The sequence below is a fragment of the Anarhichas minor genome, unplaced genomic scaffold (genome assembly GCF_050575085.1).
Source record: "Anarhichas minor isolate MPS153535 unplaced genomic scaffold, ASM5057508v1 ptg000004l, whole genome shotgun sequence".
Lineage (NCBI taxonomy): Eukaryota > Metazoa > Chordata > Actinopteri > Perciformes > Anarhichadidae > Anarhichas > Anarhichas minor.
The window spans coordinates 13,110,892-13,128,914 of NW_027466450.1; the positions used below are offsets into that span (position 1 = coordinate 13,110,892).

General features: G+C 42.8%; 1 protein-coding gene across 1 annotated transcript in view; it reads left to right on the forward strand.

Annotated features, from left to right (window-relative positions):
* Positions 1 to 18,023, forward strand: part of LOC142969648 (neuropilin-2-like) — a 91,114-nt gene that overhangs the window by 14,364 nt on the left and 58,727 nt on the right. Inside the window, exon 3 of the mRNA XM_076109654.1 lies at positions 9,930 to 10,111. Within this exon, the coding sequence (XP_075965769.1) occupies positions 9,930 to 10,111 (182 nt within the window). The remainder of the gene's footprint in view (positions 1 to 9,929; positions 10,112 to 18,023) is intronic.

The following is an 18,023-nucleotide window of genomic DNA, read 5'->3' on the forward strand; positions in this document are numbered from 1 at the left end:
TGTGCAGTGTTGGTGGTAACAACTCAACTCTAATAGGCTGTTATTTACAAGTGTCCTACAGCGCAGAGCTATTTAAGTCTGCAGGGGCCCAACGCCTGCAGTGTGTGTGTCTGTGGTGGGCTGAAATTGAGCTGTTGGGTTCAGAGGGCAAAGAGGCCAAGGAGAAGAAGCAGAGGGTGCGTGTGTGTGTCTGCGGGGGGGTACATGGTCACCCAGTGATTGTCAGCAACAACCTCTAGCTTCACCTTTTTCTTAATCAAATCATCAGATTGATTTAATATGAAAACAGCTGTTAATCCTCACTTTGTGGAGCGGAGAACACACACACACTCATCTTGTTGAGGCGAAGGAGTCATCTGTGTTTGTAGACAAAGACTACATTATGAAGAGGCAATATGGTTCCTCTGTGTCGCATAATAAAAACTCATCACACGGTTCCAGCCGTCTTGCACGAAAGTCATTTATCAACACACACACAAAGAAACAGTGCTGTTATGAATCTGCATGCCCCGGTCAGGCAGGGGTGGTTTTATTATGTCACTACGTTGGAGCAATCTAATCTATTGTGATCCTGATTGCAATTTAAGATGGTAATCTGTAATCTATAACATATCACATTTTGTCAAGCACTCTGCTGGCTCTGCAGGCAAAAATCGATGTGGAGGTGGTCGGACGGAGAGAGATGTTTTCATTAAGATTCATATACAGTAGCAATTTTAAGTGTGACGAGACAGCTGGAGGGAGCGAGAGGGATGAAAAGGAAGGCCGTGCCCCTGCTAAGATCAGTAAAGCCGTGGCCAATCACGACTCACCGTGACTTCCCATTTCCCTTCACATGACAGGCACCATGGTACCGCATTAGTCCGTCACTGGTGACCATGGTACCGCATTAGTCCGTCACTGGTGGCGGGTCTCAGTCGTCACCCAACAACTGCAGCTGTGGCGTTTGTGTAGATCCAAACCACATGATGGACCGGTACACAGACAGAGGAGACTCTGTGTGGGTATGCAGTTCACAACCATACTCTTTTTGTTTTTGCATCCACCTTTATTTGCAGTCACAGTTGATAAAAGTTCTGAAGTCTGCAACTGTTCAAAGAAATGTGAACCTAATTTAATCTGACTGAGCCTTATGTTTGGTGTGACTTTTATTAGTTAACACACCTTAGCCTCCAACTTCAGTGTGCTCTGAGGAGAATCATGAGAGTACGTGTTTGCACTGGAAAAGTCTCTCACAACTCTGTCAACCACAATCACGTTCACTTTTAGGTTTAGTCAACAACTGGAAGGAATAGTTTGATATTTGGGGATATATGCTTATTTGCTTTCTTGCCAAGAGTTAGATGTGAAGATTGATTCACTCTCATGTGAGAGAACGGTATCGATCCTCTCCTCTAACTCTTAGCAAATAACTGTATTTTTCTAAATCTGAAAGTATTTCTTCAACCCTGCAAATAAAACTAAGACGTCAACATTTTAAGTCTCTGCACAGCAACAAGTCCAGTCCTCTGACAATTTGTATATGTATTCCTTTTCTTTTGGAGTTTTTTCAAGAATGTATTAGAATTTGGAAGAGAGTAAAGCACCTCTCTTAAATTATTTATGATGCAGATTCATCTCGTCCATGTGGCAACTGCCAAGATAGTTAAGGTCAAAGAACTGCTACAAAATCCTTTTTTTTTTTAAAGTGTTCACTACTTAGCAGTAGTTCGTTGTCTGCTTCACATTTTCCTCTTAGCTCACTGCACTGCTCTGTCTCACAAAGCAAGATCTCTATTTGGAGTGTTTGAAAAGAACATGCACACACACACACACACACACACACACACACACACACACACACCTACACACACACACACAGCTGCAAAGGGAAAAGTGCAGCGTCAGGGTCCGTTGAGGGCAGGCTCAAATCATCCTGACAGCTACCTCCTCTCCTCTTTCCTCCTGGCTCTCTCCCTCTCCTCTCCCCTCCATTCGTCTCACCCTTCCTCACCTCTCCCGCCCCCTCACCACTGCCCAATGGACCCTATCTATCATATTTCATCTGCTCTTCCTCTCTCCCACCTCCTTTTCCCTCTGCCTCCCTGCCCGCTTGTTTCTTCGTCACCTCTCCTCTCCTCCCGGCTTCCTCTTCTTCAATCTCTTCCATCTAATGTCTCCCCTTCTTTCCTTCCCTTCCCTTCCCTTCCCTTCCCTTCCCTTCCCTCCTTCGCATCTCCTCACCGTCACCCCCTCTTAGTGTGCCAATCCTTTCATTATTCAGCATTGCATATGAGAAAACACAGGCAGAGAGCCAAATGCCACACTCTGTCTTCCTTCCCCTCTTATTTCCTCATCTCCCTCTCCTCTCCTCCCCTTGTCTCCCTCTTTAAAATGCACATATTCTTCTCTCTTTATCATTCATAGACTTTTCTTTCAGCATATATCTGTCTTTATCCTCTTTTATCCTCCAGCCTCTGTCTATCCATCACTTAAATCCCCTTTCTATATGTCTCTCTCTTATTGTCATCCCCTCCACATTATCCACCCTCTCCCGTCTTCCTTTACCTCATATCACACCAAGTCAGATGCTCTCTGTAATATTAACACACGCGCACAGTCTAAGGCTCACATATGCGCTTGAATAAACAAGAGTACAAATGCACACACGGAGGTATGATCATTTTGGGGCTCTCAAATAAACTCATGAAAGCACCACAAGCAGACAGGCACGTAGGCAGTTTCACGGTTATGTGGCTTACACAATAAGTGTGGAGTAAAGCAGTGAGTTAAGAAGTGATTTATATGACAGAGAAGCTGCAGTCAACGATAATGGTTTCACTAATGATTTAGACCTTGTCTTTCTACTCTGCCTCAATCAATCATTTAACTTCATGCTAGATCTATTTTCTGTCCTCAACTCTTCTCCCTTCTCTTCCCTCTTTTCTCTTCTCCTTTCTTTTCATCCTCTCTTTTCTTTTTCAATTCTCCTCTCTCAGTAACCCGCAAGTATATGTGAACCTTGTAACACATACCTGTAAAGGACATACATTGTGATATATTATATTGTGAATATTTGATCATATGCACACGTATAGACACACCCGACAGGCAGGTGGAAGTCTTGGGTACATGGCCAAGATGAGAGCAAAAGGTAGAGTGATGTGATGTGACAATGGCCTCGGGGCAGAAGGGGAAACTAGAGAAAGTTGGGGGGGGGGGGGGGGGAAAGATGAAGAGGCTATATGACAGAGAGAGGAACAGCATTTGCTGTGACAGTGTTCGGTTACCAGCTGTGGGCATTTAGCAGCTGCCTGCATGTTTGAATTAGCATCACAGCGACTCTACCAGCAGGAGAGCCACGCGTCCAGACAAGCATCCCTAGCACAACGCGGAGAGACAATGTTATTAGAAAGCTACGGAGAGAGGAGGAAGGAGAACACCGTAGGACCCAGATGTGCCTTACAACACAGTTTAGGTTCATGATGAATCAGAGTTCCTTTTAGCTGCCTGAACAGGGATGCAAACCGTGCTTTTATACAGTCGTGATCACGATCGCATCGCCTCATTTGTTTCGGGGAGACGCGTCTTGCTGATGTTATGAAACATAAATCAGAGATTACATCACTTGTGTGCCAGCGAGCACCATGTGATAACAACAATTCCCTTCAGGCAATCAATAACTCAAACAAATGAAACTACAAATGTTAAAGTTCACTTCAGGCGTATGCTTATGCTGTGGTAATTACTGTCTGTGAGATTTAGTAGCTCTGACTGGTCAGCAGCAAGACGTACTAGGTTGTCCTTCATGTTTGTGGTTGATAGTTAAGTCCAGCAGGCACTTCCCACAGCAGCTTTGATGTGGAGCTTTAGTCAACTTGAGGCGCAGTTTGTTCAAAGTGCATGAACTTCAGACATTTGCGCGCTATTGGAAGTTATAAAAAAGAAATCCTCCGCCACTTAAAAATGTTTCCAGCGCAGTCGACACCACTCCCCGTTTATTAAGAGACCTGGGCTCTGGTCCAAAATCACTCATTCACTTTACTCAACTGTGTGCAGTAAAATTGAGAGGTCTGACACTTGCTAATCATTTTCATTTTGCGTTGCACACCGGCAATCTCAACATCAAAAAAATGCAGCGCATTGCATTCTGGGTACAGACTAGTGTACATGACATGGACACTACCTCGCAAATAGAGAGTGACTTTGACACAAACCTGGGGTTACAGAGAAAGGTTTGAAATTTGAAGATTTGTTCAGCTCCAAGGTGGATTTTAGGAAATCCACTCTCTCACACACACACACACACACACACGCACACACACACACACACACTCAGGTAATGATGATAATATCAGTAGTCTGATTTACAGACACTCCCTGAGGCCCTGAAGGTCTGCCTGATCAATGTCTGTTACTGTAATGACTGTGTGTTTGTGTGTGTGTGTGTGTGTGTGTGTGCATGTGTGTTAGTGTGTTTTCTTGTGTGCGTGTGTGTGTGTGTTTATGTGTGCATGTTTGAAGGACTGACCCTGATCAATGTGTGTTAAAGCCATAATGAGGAATCGATTGGTTGTCCTGGAGACTACAGCCGGACACACGTGCACACACACACACACACACACACACACACACACACTGTCCATCTGTCTGCAGTAATAGGCCTATTACTTGATAACAGTGAAGTCAGTCACTCTCTATTAACTGCTTCAGTGACAGACTGACTACGGCTGCTTTTCCTACACAGGTATATGAACATACTATTTATACAGAGGGTGAGCGTGTGGCTCATGTACTCATACATTTGAACTAACACATAGCAAATTAAAACACACAATATTAGTGGTGCAGGGTCCATGCAAACACTGATTCACTTCCTGTGGATTAAATTGGGTACTAATGAAAATGGTAGATTAGTACAGACCACATTCTAGTCTGAGACAATAGCTACGATGACTGTACGGACTCCTAATTCATAATTCAGTAGTAATATGCAAGAGGCTCCCTTAGCTCGGATTTGGTGTTTAAGCTACGTCTGTGAACATTTAGAATTCTCTTTCAGGCTCTGTGTTTCAAATACTGTATAATGGTTACTTGTGAATGTGTAGTGTTTGAGATTCCTTGTCTCCAGGGATGTATATAGGAGCAAGTGAGGAACATCAGTAGCAGCAGCTGAACTGGAGCCTAGTGTCATGCCTTAAGGGAATTATCAGCGCAGCTGGAAGCATCTTTGAACAGTCAGAGAAAACTCGGCTGAATCCACCACCCAGAATTGTTCTTGTCCCGACAGAGATGTGTACATCTCTTTCTGCGAAATGTGAATGAGCAGATGGCGAAGTTGAGAACAAAAACCTGAACTAAACATATAATAACTAGAAAGGTGCTGCAGATCTCCACCAGGTGCGTCTGCAGCGACCTCTGCTGTAGTGTGTGATTGAATGACAACAGTAAATCAGTTTGTTTAAACATTCATTTCAAATTCCAGTGACTCTCTTGAACTCATAATTAACTTCATACTGTGTTCTTAGCTGATTGTCGAGCAACTTCAGTTTAATCAGTTCAGTTCAAAGTTGGCTTGGACCTTCCCTGTATTTGCTGCACAAGCATAAAGGAAAGTAAGACAAAGAAACACACACGATACATTTTCATTTAGACCAATTCACAATTTATGACATAAGTTTTTAAGGGACTTTCAATCTCTTTTTTTCAACAGCGTGAAAACGCTGACACACATTACTACAAGTCTGGCCTGCTGTCAGCTCTTATTAGTGTCTGTGTGTGTGTGTGTGTGTGTGTGTGTGTCTGTGTGTGACTGTAGACGCTCTGTCTACCCCTGATGTTTGAAAGAAATGTGCAGGTGTAAGAAGACAACTCCAGACCTAAAGAGAGAGAGCGAGAAAGAGAGAGAACGTGTGAAAAGCAATTAAGACCAAGGCAGAAGGGAGGAGGGGTGGAAGTGCATCTGTAGCCAAACCTTTTCCTTGGTTCACGTCAGACAGACTTTGGAGAGCTTTCTCGCTCATGAAACAGCCCTACCCCAAAACACACACACACACACACACACACACACACACACACACACACACACACACACACACACACAAGCACACCTGAATCATGACGTCAATTGTTTTATTCAGCTTTAAGTCCTCTTGCTGATGATGATGGGATTAAACAGCTTGTTAGAAGCTTTTTTCCTCCTACACAGAGACAGATTTTAGGAAACCTCAAACTCCTCCGTATCCATCTGAGTGCATGGCCACAGGCTCTGTGTGTGAACCAGTGTGTTTATGTGTGAGACAGAAAGTTTGTGTGTTTGTGCAGGTCTCTTGCGTACGCGTGCGTGTCTGCTGACTTAGAAGTGTCTGTGTACGTCTTTCAGGCTGTAGCGAGGGAGGAAGGGATGGAGGGGACACCTGTCTCTGTCTGTCCGAGGGGAGGAGCTGGCAGGGTGAATGCAGTGTCATGTTCTCTCTCTGACTAAGTCCACACTGTGCCGGCTGAGTTTGAAATCTGTTTCTCTTATTTTTGCCGCACCCCAAAAACAGAGCTATCCTCAACAGCCTGTAATCTGTAAAAAAAAGGCCAGCATCACATTTTTTTGTGTGGACAAGGAAAACTGATTTTAGGAGTCTGCTCAAGAACTGTCAGAGTCTATGTAACTGTCAAGTTAATCTATCCATCCATCCTCTCAGCTTTGTTAATAAAGAGTAGTTTCAAATTCAAATATTCACAAATTCTAACATCCTCTCTCTCTCTCTCCCTCATCTCTTCCACCTCTCACCCACCCGTTGGGTCTTGGCCACAGGTTATGCGTCTGACAGCACATAAGAGAACGCTCAAGAGGAAAAGGGGACAGAGGGAGAAAAGGAAGGAGTCAAAGAATGATTGGGGAAAAAGACAGCGTTGGAAATTAAAACACTGACAAATAATCAGGGGAAGAGTGAGCCAGGAGGAGGAAGAAAAGGAGATCTTGTCAGGATCCACGAGTAGCCGTTAAACAAAGTTGTCATTTCACAAAAGAGGAGGAGGAAACTGTCGCCGGGATGAGGCGTTCTCTTGGGAAAATATGACAGGAACTGCGACACATACACACGTATGCTGGCACACGCAAACACGCACACAGATGCACACACACAACGCTCACAGTGCAGTGACAGCTTGCCTCATAACTGTGGTGTTATAGTTCCACGCAAAGCAGACACAAAGCATGATGTGAGAGTGGGAGGTGTATGACCCTCATTATGTCAGGAGCTTGCTCACCTGTCAGAAAATCACAGGAAACGTACACACACACACACACAGACAGAGACACAAACTGCAAGCGCATGTACGGTGAGAACCAGAGCAACACACACACGCATCACATTGTGTCTATGCACAATAGAGTTATCATCTGTGACTTGACAGCCTTTTATAAAGCTATGGGGGTTCTGTTGAATCTGCTGCTTTTGTCTGCGGTGTATCTGTATTATAGTAATCACCATTTTGGGGACAAAATGATATTCACACATTAAGGTGATTTACCTCCCGTTTGGGGTCAAAAAGCTAGTCCCTAAAAGTTAAGAAACAAAACTTTAGGTTTTAGACTTGGTTTTTTGGTTATGGTTATTGGTAATATACAGGATTTAAAGCATTAATATAGCAGCAAACAACAATTTGCTATGTAAAGATATAGTGGAGTTATGTCCCTCTGTGTGTGTTGTAATACGAGCTTCTCCTTGCTTTGTTGACATAGCCTGGCCGGTCGCGCCTGCTGTTTGTGCATGTTAGTGCACACGAACGTGCCCCACTCACTAGCTCACGGCCTCCGCTCTGCACGGCTCTCATACGCCGAATAAAGCTTATCACACCGTCCCGACCAAGGCGTCATCACAGAAGCGTAGCATTCACCCTCCAGTTCCCCCTCAGGTAAACACTGTTGGCGTCGTTAGCATTGGTAACTGCGAGCCACCTGCTCAGCATTCGCCATGAGAGGCAATAGAAATGCTCCCAATCCTGTTTATCGCACCTTTAAGGGCTGGGGTTTGGAGTGCCCAGGGAATAAATCCTAGTGCCTGAAATATCCTTTTAAGCTTAGTAGTAGTACTGTCATTCTATTGTACATGGAACTTCATCTGTTGAGTCACTGGCCTTCTGTCGCTGGTTTATGGTATTTTTGAAAAGTCAATAAATGTTGTACTTAAAGTATAATATCTCTTAAACTGTATGGAAAAGACAAGATGCTTTGGGTTCCTTAAGGTTGAGGCATGTCCATTTGATTACTTTAGAGAAATGTAGAACGCTCAATATTAGAGCAATTAGAGGCCCTGTGGTCAGAACTGATCAATATGATGGACGAAGATGTGCAAATAGAGTCCAGCCATAAGAGAAACCCTAATTGAAATTTAAGTCACTTAACTCGGAGTCAAACAAAAGTTGCTCAAGGAATTTCTTTCCGGGAAGCTATTTCAGAGCCAGGCAGGTGTGTCTTTGGTATCCAGACACGGAGGCAACACTCACGGAGGCAACTTCTGTGGGTCCGGAGACAGGTCCTGACATGTGTGGTCAGAAAACATGAAAAAAATGGGAATAAGAATAGATTCAGAACCTTCCCGTTATGGATGAAAGGAGAGTCACATGCAGTCTTTCTGTCTGTAGCTTTAGGGAAATTCCGATTTGAATCATGGCTTTTGTATGAAAAGAACTATAAACAAGTTGCAGCACTTGATGTGATATGACAGGACAATTGTTACTTTAATGCCAGTTATATTCCCACAAACCTGAGTTTAATCTTTGTGTACTGAGGAATCCATGTTAATCATAATACATCTATTCCTTCATTTAGTACCAACATGGTTAGTTATATTTCAGCACAGCCCTTGAATTTCTCTGAGAACTGAAGGCCCCCAGGCTGAGTTACAAACATTATTGAATTAGACCTGGGCAAAGATGTAAACTAGAGTCATTTGTTCTAGGTTAATCCTTTTCTAGCATCAAAGGCTGTAAGTAGGGTGCATCCGTAGTTCAAAAAGCTCTCACAGTCTGACTCTGGCCCTCGTGTGACATAAAGCAACTAAGTGAAGCACATTTTCTTGTTTTATATATATATTTTCATGCACAATGCAAGACTTGTTTACCTATCAGTCCTTCTTAAAGTATTGCATTGCCTTGCTTTAAGATCATGAAACTTCTAATTCACTTTAAAAAAATGAGAAACATTTGGGAATCGGTTTTCTCATGAATTTCTAAAGTTCAGCACACATGTGACACCACTGTTTCCTCATGCAAGCTGAAGGGAAGCACGTCATCTTACAGTCACACTCTCCTTTTGTTTGTATTATAATATAGTTATAATCCATAAAATGGTGTTCTGTTGACCATGAAGCCCGTAGCAGTTGGGGTATATAATCACTCGATTACAGTGCAGTTATTGAATTTTAAAACGGTTTCTCTTTCTCTTTCTGCCTCACGCAGGTGGTTCTTTTCTTCCTCCACCATCTGTGAACTGCCAATGTCTTCTGCTGCATTCATTTGAATTGTAATGACGCCCGATGCTTCTGCTGATAGTAACTGTGCTTTCAGAAGTCCCTCTAGCCACTGATGGATGCAAGCAAATTCGCTCATTGCTTCCGTTTTGTTGCCAAAACCAATGTGATGTGCCTGCCAGAGGAAAAAACTAATAAAGAAAAAAAAACGAATAACATCAGAGGCAAAACGGCTTGAAAAGATTTAACAATTTCCTCCTCCTCAAATTAAAGTCTCGTCTCCACTCTTCCACTAAACATCTCATCAGTAGACGAATTAAATGTCTGTACATCAAGCATGGACTGGAGTAGATATTTAGCACTGTAGGTTATTAATGCCCCTGTGTTATTGCATTTCACAGAAAATTATATTTGCGTTCACCGTTTGGACGTGCTGTTAATCTCACGTGCTGCTATTCAATGCCATTTGTTTGTCTTTTGCAGGTACGACTATGTAGAGATCCATGATGGGAACTCGGAGACGGCCGACCTACTGGGGAAGCACTGCAGCAACATCGCCCCTGCACCAATCATATCGTCCGGGCCCTCACTCCACATCAAGTTTGTTTCGGACTACGCCCACCAGGGGGCGGGCTTTTCACTGCGCTACGAAATCTTCAAAACCGGTAAGTGGATGTCGCTTTTGATACTTTTGATACAGACAAGGTGATAGTCATGCCCCAGTATGTGACATTTTAATGTGGCTTGGAAAAGTTTTCCTTTTCAATAGTGATACTCTACCTAACGTCTATATTTTCAGAATCCCTGTAAATTACCACAACACATGGACAGACTTAAAGTGGCAATAGAAACGTTTATTTGCTTTAACTTTTGCACAATGTAATGGCTGTAGAATATTGACACCATGGACGTTTAGTTTGGTTCCCTATAAGCCTTAACCTGACATGCCAGATAGTTTGTTACATCGAACCATCTGAGAAGGCATCATTGGAAACTGGCAGGTGATTGGATGAACCATCTGTCAATCATACACTTGCCCGAAATCAGTCGGAAGAAGAGCAAAGACATCTTTTCCATCGAGAAAAGCCATTAATGTTGTTCTTTGCTCTTCTTTCAATGAAGAAACACTCTTCAGTTACAACTGATGCTATTGTAGCATCTATGCTAACCTCGTCATTGTTATTTTGAATGAACGGTCACTTCTCCGTGTCATCTCACACACACCTAAACTACTCGTGTTATCACAGGAATCCAGCTGCAAGGCTTTCACTTTGCAATTCTGTCTGCCACCGGGTACCATCTCGCAGGAAAATTAAGCCTATTGGTTGCATCAACCATTGCGCAACCAAAACAGGAAGAGGCTATACCTAAGAGGCGTTTTTGTTTCCCCCATAGCTATCAGTAGCTATTCCCAGTTACCAAAGTGTATCAATGTAAGCTCTTTGCAGTTACTATCCCCAGAAACGGAAATGGCAGTCGATGAAACAACTGAAGTAACTGTGGAAAACAAAATGCAGTGTCTTAAGAGGACACAAAAAGTTGATTTTATAAGCACCTTCAGATTGCACCTTTACGAAAAGGCTATTAGTAACTGTATTACATGCTACTCATTGAGGACTCAACATGCTTCATTAGGTGACCAAGCCTCGTTTATCTCCATGGTGTCATGGGAGACAGAGAGAAAGAGACGAGAGACACAGCAGAGGACCCCTGAGAGCCCTTTAGACTGTCCAGGCGAGACATCTCTCCCCTTTATGGCACTTTGTGTGTGTGTGTGTGTGTGTGTGTGTGTGTGTGTGTGTGTGTGTGTGTGTGTGTGTGTGTGTGTGTGTGTGTATATATGTATGTGTGTGTGAGAGCCTGACATGGCTCCCCTTCACGCTGCCATGGGTCAGCCAAAGTGAGACCAATTGAGATCAAGGGCGAGTGAGACAGAGGGGCGCATAGTGTCGGCCCCACAGCCATCTTGTCCCGTTCCCCCTGAAAGCATTCCACACATACCCTCTTAATTGAGTCCTGAGCCCTGTTCCCCTGAGAGACACACACACACGCACGCACACACACACACACAAACACACAGAGGGCTGAGGTTACTAACACAACACGTGCGGTTGTCGGTGTTTCTCACTCTGGCACCAGCCTTTTGGGATTTCCCGTGTGTGTGTTTCTTTTGTGCTTGACACAGTCCACCTGATGGACTTGAAAACAACAAGGGTGTCAGTGTTCACACCCTAGCACCCGAGAGAGAGAAAGACAGAGAGAGATTTGTGGATCAATTAATTGATTTTAGACGTATGACCTTCTACAACATACCGTACATAAAAGATGAAACACTGTTACGGCAGTTTCATGGGAAGCGTTTAGATGAAGTCTTTATGTTTACAGTAGTTTGTAATTCATCGCAAACGTTTGGTTCACAATTTTTGTACATTACTGCTGTTTATAAAAAATGTATAAAAAAATATGTCACGTGTAACATTTTTTACAAACAAAGCAAAACATCTTTAATTGTTTTCACGGTTTTAAGTTTGTAATTGGTTTTGAAAGGGTTTTGTAAATCCAAGACTGGTACAATTTGCTCAAAGAAGAGCATGCAGTCCTTTAAATAGAGATTTAAACATGAACAACGGTGGAACTACACAAAAGATATTTCACACTACCACAGCTTTATAACGCATCGGCATGATGACATAATTTGCTGAAAAATAAATCAGCTTTTCACGCCCTGATTAAGGTTAGGTATAGGTATAGACACAAAAATGACTTGGTTAGGTTCAGGGTTGAAATACATACTTGGTAATGTTGGGGAACGTTGTGGTTTTGGTGAGACTTTGACTATCATTAACCGCGGTCGCCTGTGTTAAAGTCCGCCGTTTTGTTGAACCCTCCACTTCTGCTACAGGCCACTAGAGGTCTTTGTCACTTCAATGTGAACAATTTTTGGGGCAGTACAATTCTATTTAGAGGGATTCCTACCTCGTTACCGTCAACTACTTGTAAGGACAGCCGTTTTGATTGATAAATTATACATTAGCATGTACTGGACTTCCTCTAGTTTGTCTGTTTGTGTAACTTAGTGTTTGTATGTATGAGTGTATTTGTGTGCCCAGTGTTCCCTGGCAGTAATAATGGAGCCATTTGGAACATTCAAGCTGTTGCCATACTGTTAACAAGATCTTGTTATCCTGGAAGGTGCAGCAGAACGTCTGGTTATGTGGGTGACTAGATTTTGTGTGTTTGTCAGGGTGTCTGTATGTTTGTGTGTGTGTGTGTGTGTGTGTGTTATACTGTTGAGCCTCACGGTGAACTGTCTAAATATGTATTTATTTGTGCCACCCATGCACATTCTGTTCTGGTTAACCTAAAAGGAAGTCGGAAAGTCTGTCCTCTCGTGTATTTACACGGCTTCTCACTGCTAGACACAAAGAACATTGGGGGGGGGGGGGGGGGGAAACAAGGAGAGAGGCAGCTGAAGAGAATAGTTTTCTGGCACATCAGCAATTTTTTTTTTATATTGTCAAATTTCATTTTTACAGTTCTTTGTTTTATGTTTCGTCTTTGAGAAAATTGGGATTTATCAATGTATTTTTTTTACTGAAAATGTTGTCTCTCTGCCACAATCCATTCCTGTTACTGGGGTCTGTGTTTCGGAGTAATGAGAAGGTTTGTGTGTGTGCGTGCGTGTTAGAGGAGATTGTCCCCCATGCTCTGGGTGTCCTAATTACTGTACGCCTCAAAGATGAACAGTCTGGACGGACACGCATACATGTGCAGAAACACAGATCTACCATGAAAAACATTAACCTACAACTCAGAAGCGTACATGTGCATCGTGTCCATTATAGAGTCACGTTTGCAGAACATAAAGAACAAATAAACAGCTTGTAAAAGGACATATAATGCATTGGCACAAACAGGTGAAAAAAAACCTTCTGCACGCATAACAGGCATCAAAATGATGGACTTGGGCAAACCCAAAAAATACTTCAACACAAAAATACATAGACATGCCATATTTGTTTTTGTTTACAGCTCTGTCACTATGGATACTGTAGTAAAATTCCAGCCAATAGGAACACAGCCACCAATCAACATTCACTGTCTAGGCAGTGTGCCCCCAGCTGTTATGGTGACCCAGAACTCTCCAGACACACACACACACACACACACACACACACACACACACACATGTGAATGCAGTGAGGCAGGCTGGACGGTTACTCACAAATGCAGGGCAGCTTGTCTGCACGCACGTTAACTCTCGAACACACTCCCAGCACCTATTTTTGTCACTTAGGAGGACATTTCATCAACCTTAAAGATACCTTAAAGACATACTTCACCCTCAAAAACGACCATTTGTATATCAATTACTCACTTGAATTCTTAAGGAAAATGTTTTTTGCATGCCTTCATGCACGGCGAAGGAAGAAATCGTGATAAAGTGAAGGCAACGGGGTCTGCGTTTAAAAACAGCAAAACTATATCAAAACACCATTTTATGAATAAATAGTGCATGAGTTGTGTGAGAGTTTGAAAATGGATGTTTTTGATATAGTTTTGCTGTTGTTAAACCCTACCTCCATTGACTTCGATCCATCAAACCTAAGCTTAACCAAAAAACACATTTTAACCTAAATATTAACAATTTACCTCACCAATTTTTGCCCTAAATAATAAGTGAGTCCCCATAAAAGCAACTGTGTCAACACAGACACACACTCACACACACTCCTCAGGCGCTGTAGTGTGGAAGCTATCGTGACAATCCAATAACTGCTGTTGTTTACGTTCTGCCAAATACCTTTAGGCACTTCCTCTCTGCCTCTGTCCGACTACCCATCAACTCAGTTTATTACACAGTCTAACCAATCAGATTGCTTGCTCCTCCTTCCTCTGGCTTTCATTGAGGAAAGTGGATCCAGATCTGACCCAGTGAGGAGCGAAAGGTGCTCTGTGGTACGGCTAAGGTAAAAAAGAAAGGTATAACTTCAAAATGCACAACAAAAGTTTACCTGGAATAGAATTGTGATCATTTCTGTGGTCTGCAGTGCAGCATATCGTGCCACATCTTGACTAAATAGTGGCTTTGCCTACATTGCTGTGGATATTTTTCACTATGCTACCTACTAATGGAGATTTTATGATGGGAATAATGTGGCAGATGAATTTGGCAGATGTTTCTACTGCAGAATATATTTTTGAATTGGTTTGTTTCTAAATATGAGAAGCAGACAATGTTTGGGTCATGGCAGATGTAAAGTGTTCAAATATGTCAAACTCAATAATAAAACTGAAAATATTTCCCTGATTTACATCATCAAAGTAATGTTGTGTTGGAGCTTTTAGCAAATTGCATTGAAAAAGCTAAAGGGGTGGTTTTCTTGTGACAGTTTGATTTCATATGTCAGCGGTAATTTGGTTGAATAGAAAGTTTATTGTGGAGGGAAATCCCTGCTGTGATTCTGTGACAGAGGCTGAAATGTAATGTCGGAAGAGTTTCAGCACCACAAGCCTTCAACTTAAATGACAACGAGTTTGAATCTCACCATACATACGGAAAAAACAAGCTGTGTGTGTGTGTGTGTGTGTGTGTGTGTGTGTGTGTGTGTGTGTGTGTGTGTGTGTGTGTGTGTGTGTGTGTGTGTGTGTGTGTGTGTGTGTGTGTGTGTGTGTGTGTGTGTGTGTGTGTGTGTGTGTGTGTGTGTGTGTGTGTGTGCGCGTTAATGCAAAGGTGGAGGGAAGGGGGAATAATTGTGGGTTTGATCCGACTAATAGCCCATTGGTATGAAAGACAGCTTACCACACACACACACATTTATATAGGAAATAGACCAAATTGCATGCTCGCCATAAAAACACACCCACACACACACAAACTGGCAGACCATGTCCTGTCTCCCCGAAATCAGTGAGCCATAAGCACGACCGCCAGATTTACCCAGCAACACACACACACGCACACACACTTCCTCTAACCTTATACCCCATAGCGAAACACGTGTTCCTTTCACACTCATCCAATTCAAACAGATGGGAAGTAAGGAGAAAAGAATAGGAAATGAGACAGTGGGAGGGAAGGGAATGATGGAGCTGAGGAAGATGAAAAGATTTACAAGGACGACGGGAGAAAAAAGAACAGCAGGAGAGAAGAGCGTAAGAAAGAACCAAAAAGAAAAGGAGAGAAGCGGGGGATACATGATTCTAAAAAAGGAAGGGGAAATGAATGAGGAGGGAAGTTGAGCGGAACAAAAGTCATAGAAAAAAGACAGATGTACTTAGATTTACTACAGAAGAGAGTACAAGCCGTTTCGAACAGTATTAAACTAATTTCAAATACATTCCTTGTGGGGGTTTAGTGTGATTTAAAGATAAAGAGGAGGGACAAGGTGGAGACAGGCGTTGCACTGAGAGAGAATGAGGAGGGACAGAAAGAGAAAGGAGGGCACAAGTGTTTTTGCAATGTTCATGAACATGAAGTAATGAGAAGGGAAAAATTGCTGCAGGCAACAGAACTGGTCAGGCGTTCACTTTGAACACACACACACACACACACACACACACACACACACACACACATAGTCTCTCAGACTGACGCTATCCAGCTACTGACTCTGCAGGGGGGGGCAGACACAAGGGGGAACCCAGCGAGAGACAGCGCGTTGTATCTGAGATCATTGCATGAGGGAGAAGGTCACAATAACAAGCAAATCAGACTAGAAAGTGGGACAGAAAAACAGACAAACGCGGATTAATCAAGACAAACGGACCGTCTCTGTCACACTAAAAATAGATTGCAGGTTGCAGTGGAAAATGTATGGTCACATAGACGTAAGGCAGCAAACAAAATTGTGAAAATATATTTGGTGTACTTTAATTTTGCTATACCATAAATAGAAGAAATTATAATTTTTGGCGTATTTCTTCACACAGTTGCCGTGCGGGATTAGTGAAATTTATAATAAAAGCTGCTACAAGGATCATTCATTTTGTGTTGATTTTAGCGGTCCCTGTGGACTAAAGCGGTAGCGGTAGTCCCGTTAGCAAACCTCTCATTTTACTGCAGAAGGACTCGCTCAGTCCTGGTTCTGGTTCTCCCTTGCCTCTCTTTCCTCCAGTGGTCCCACCAATACGGCCTGGGCCACCCAGCAGCGTATCGGTGTTAGCTCCCAGCGGACACTGGCGGAGCAGAGAGGTTGAAGCTATGCTCCTGCGAAAACTAGCCAGTTCGTCAATCAAGTACATTTTTGACATCGCGCAAAGCCCAATACAAGTCAGAAGAAAATGCATATAAAAATCCTAAAAAGACACTTTCATTCGCAGTTATGAGCACAAAGCGAAAGCCGTGTAGCAGCCAATGCAGACAGCTGTATTGATTAAAATCACACGCATGAGACGGATGAAAACTTGGGCTTAAACATGTCTGATGTAGGCAGCTTGTTACAAACTCACATAACTGTACATGGACACGCTCACACGTGTCTAAATGCACTTTGCATGCCAGAATACACACACGCTCTCTCTTAATGTGTTCCTATTCACTTTCTCTTCATTTACTCATGCAAGCACGCAAGCACAATAGCAGACACTCAAACAGACTGGAGAGAAATGGGTTACGATAAGAAGCTTAGACAGTGTGTGTGTGTGTGTGTGTGTGTGTGTGTGTGTGTGTGTGTGTGTGTCTGTCTGTCTGGATGTTTGGTCATGGTTGACTGGAATAATGGTCCAGTTGGTGCGACCACATCCACTCCATATTCTGTGTGTGTGTGTGTGTGTGTGTCAGTATTAATATAGAGGGTATTACAGTCATTCAGAAATGAAGAGCCCCAGATTACCCCCCCAGATCACTGTGTGCGCATTTGTGTGTGTGTGTGTGTGTGCACGTATGATGATATCTAAAGCTTCTCATAACTGTTAAACCACCCAACAGTGATGCTGCCAACAGATTCTACATCTGCCTTTCTCTCTCCTATTTTTCTGTCACTAACACACCTTCAATTTTCTCTTGGTTACTATCGCTTTCTCCAAGCTCAGTTTGATTTCCCACTTTTTTCTCTCTGTCACTGTCCTTATTTGTTTCAGGAGCATACAAGTGTACAGAGAATGTAGAGGGAACAGGCTTTTGAATGATTCAAATTGCTGGCTTGGAAATGCACCTGTTTTCAAAGAAGAAATCATTTTATTAGATCATTTAAATGAAGGATTTGATATTTTCTTTGGTATTTCTGTCATGTACAGATATGCAATGAAGATATCTGGATAATATGTATGTTGATTTTGTCTAATGTCAAGTCTATTTGATCATGTGATGAGACAATATAGTGTGTGTGTGTGCTTTATATAACCATCATGCACTGGGGCCCGACGTAAGGCCCTTACTACACTGATTTGTTTCCTTCCGTCTCACTTGAATTCCTCAATCTCTTTGTTTTTTAACGCTAAGAGTAATATATATATTATTTTGAGGTTGTGTCTGCATTTTCCCAGGTTGCTAGTTGGGATGCAGCATCTTGCACAAGTGCACTTTATACACGAGCAGATGCATTGTTCTGTTATAGACATCCAGACTTCGGCTTT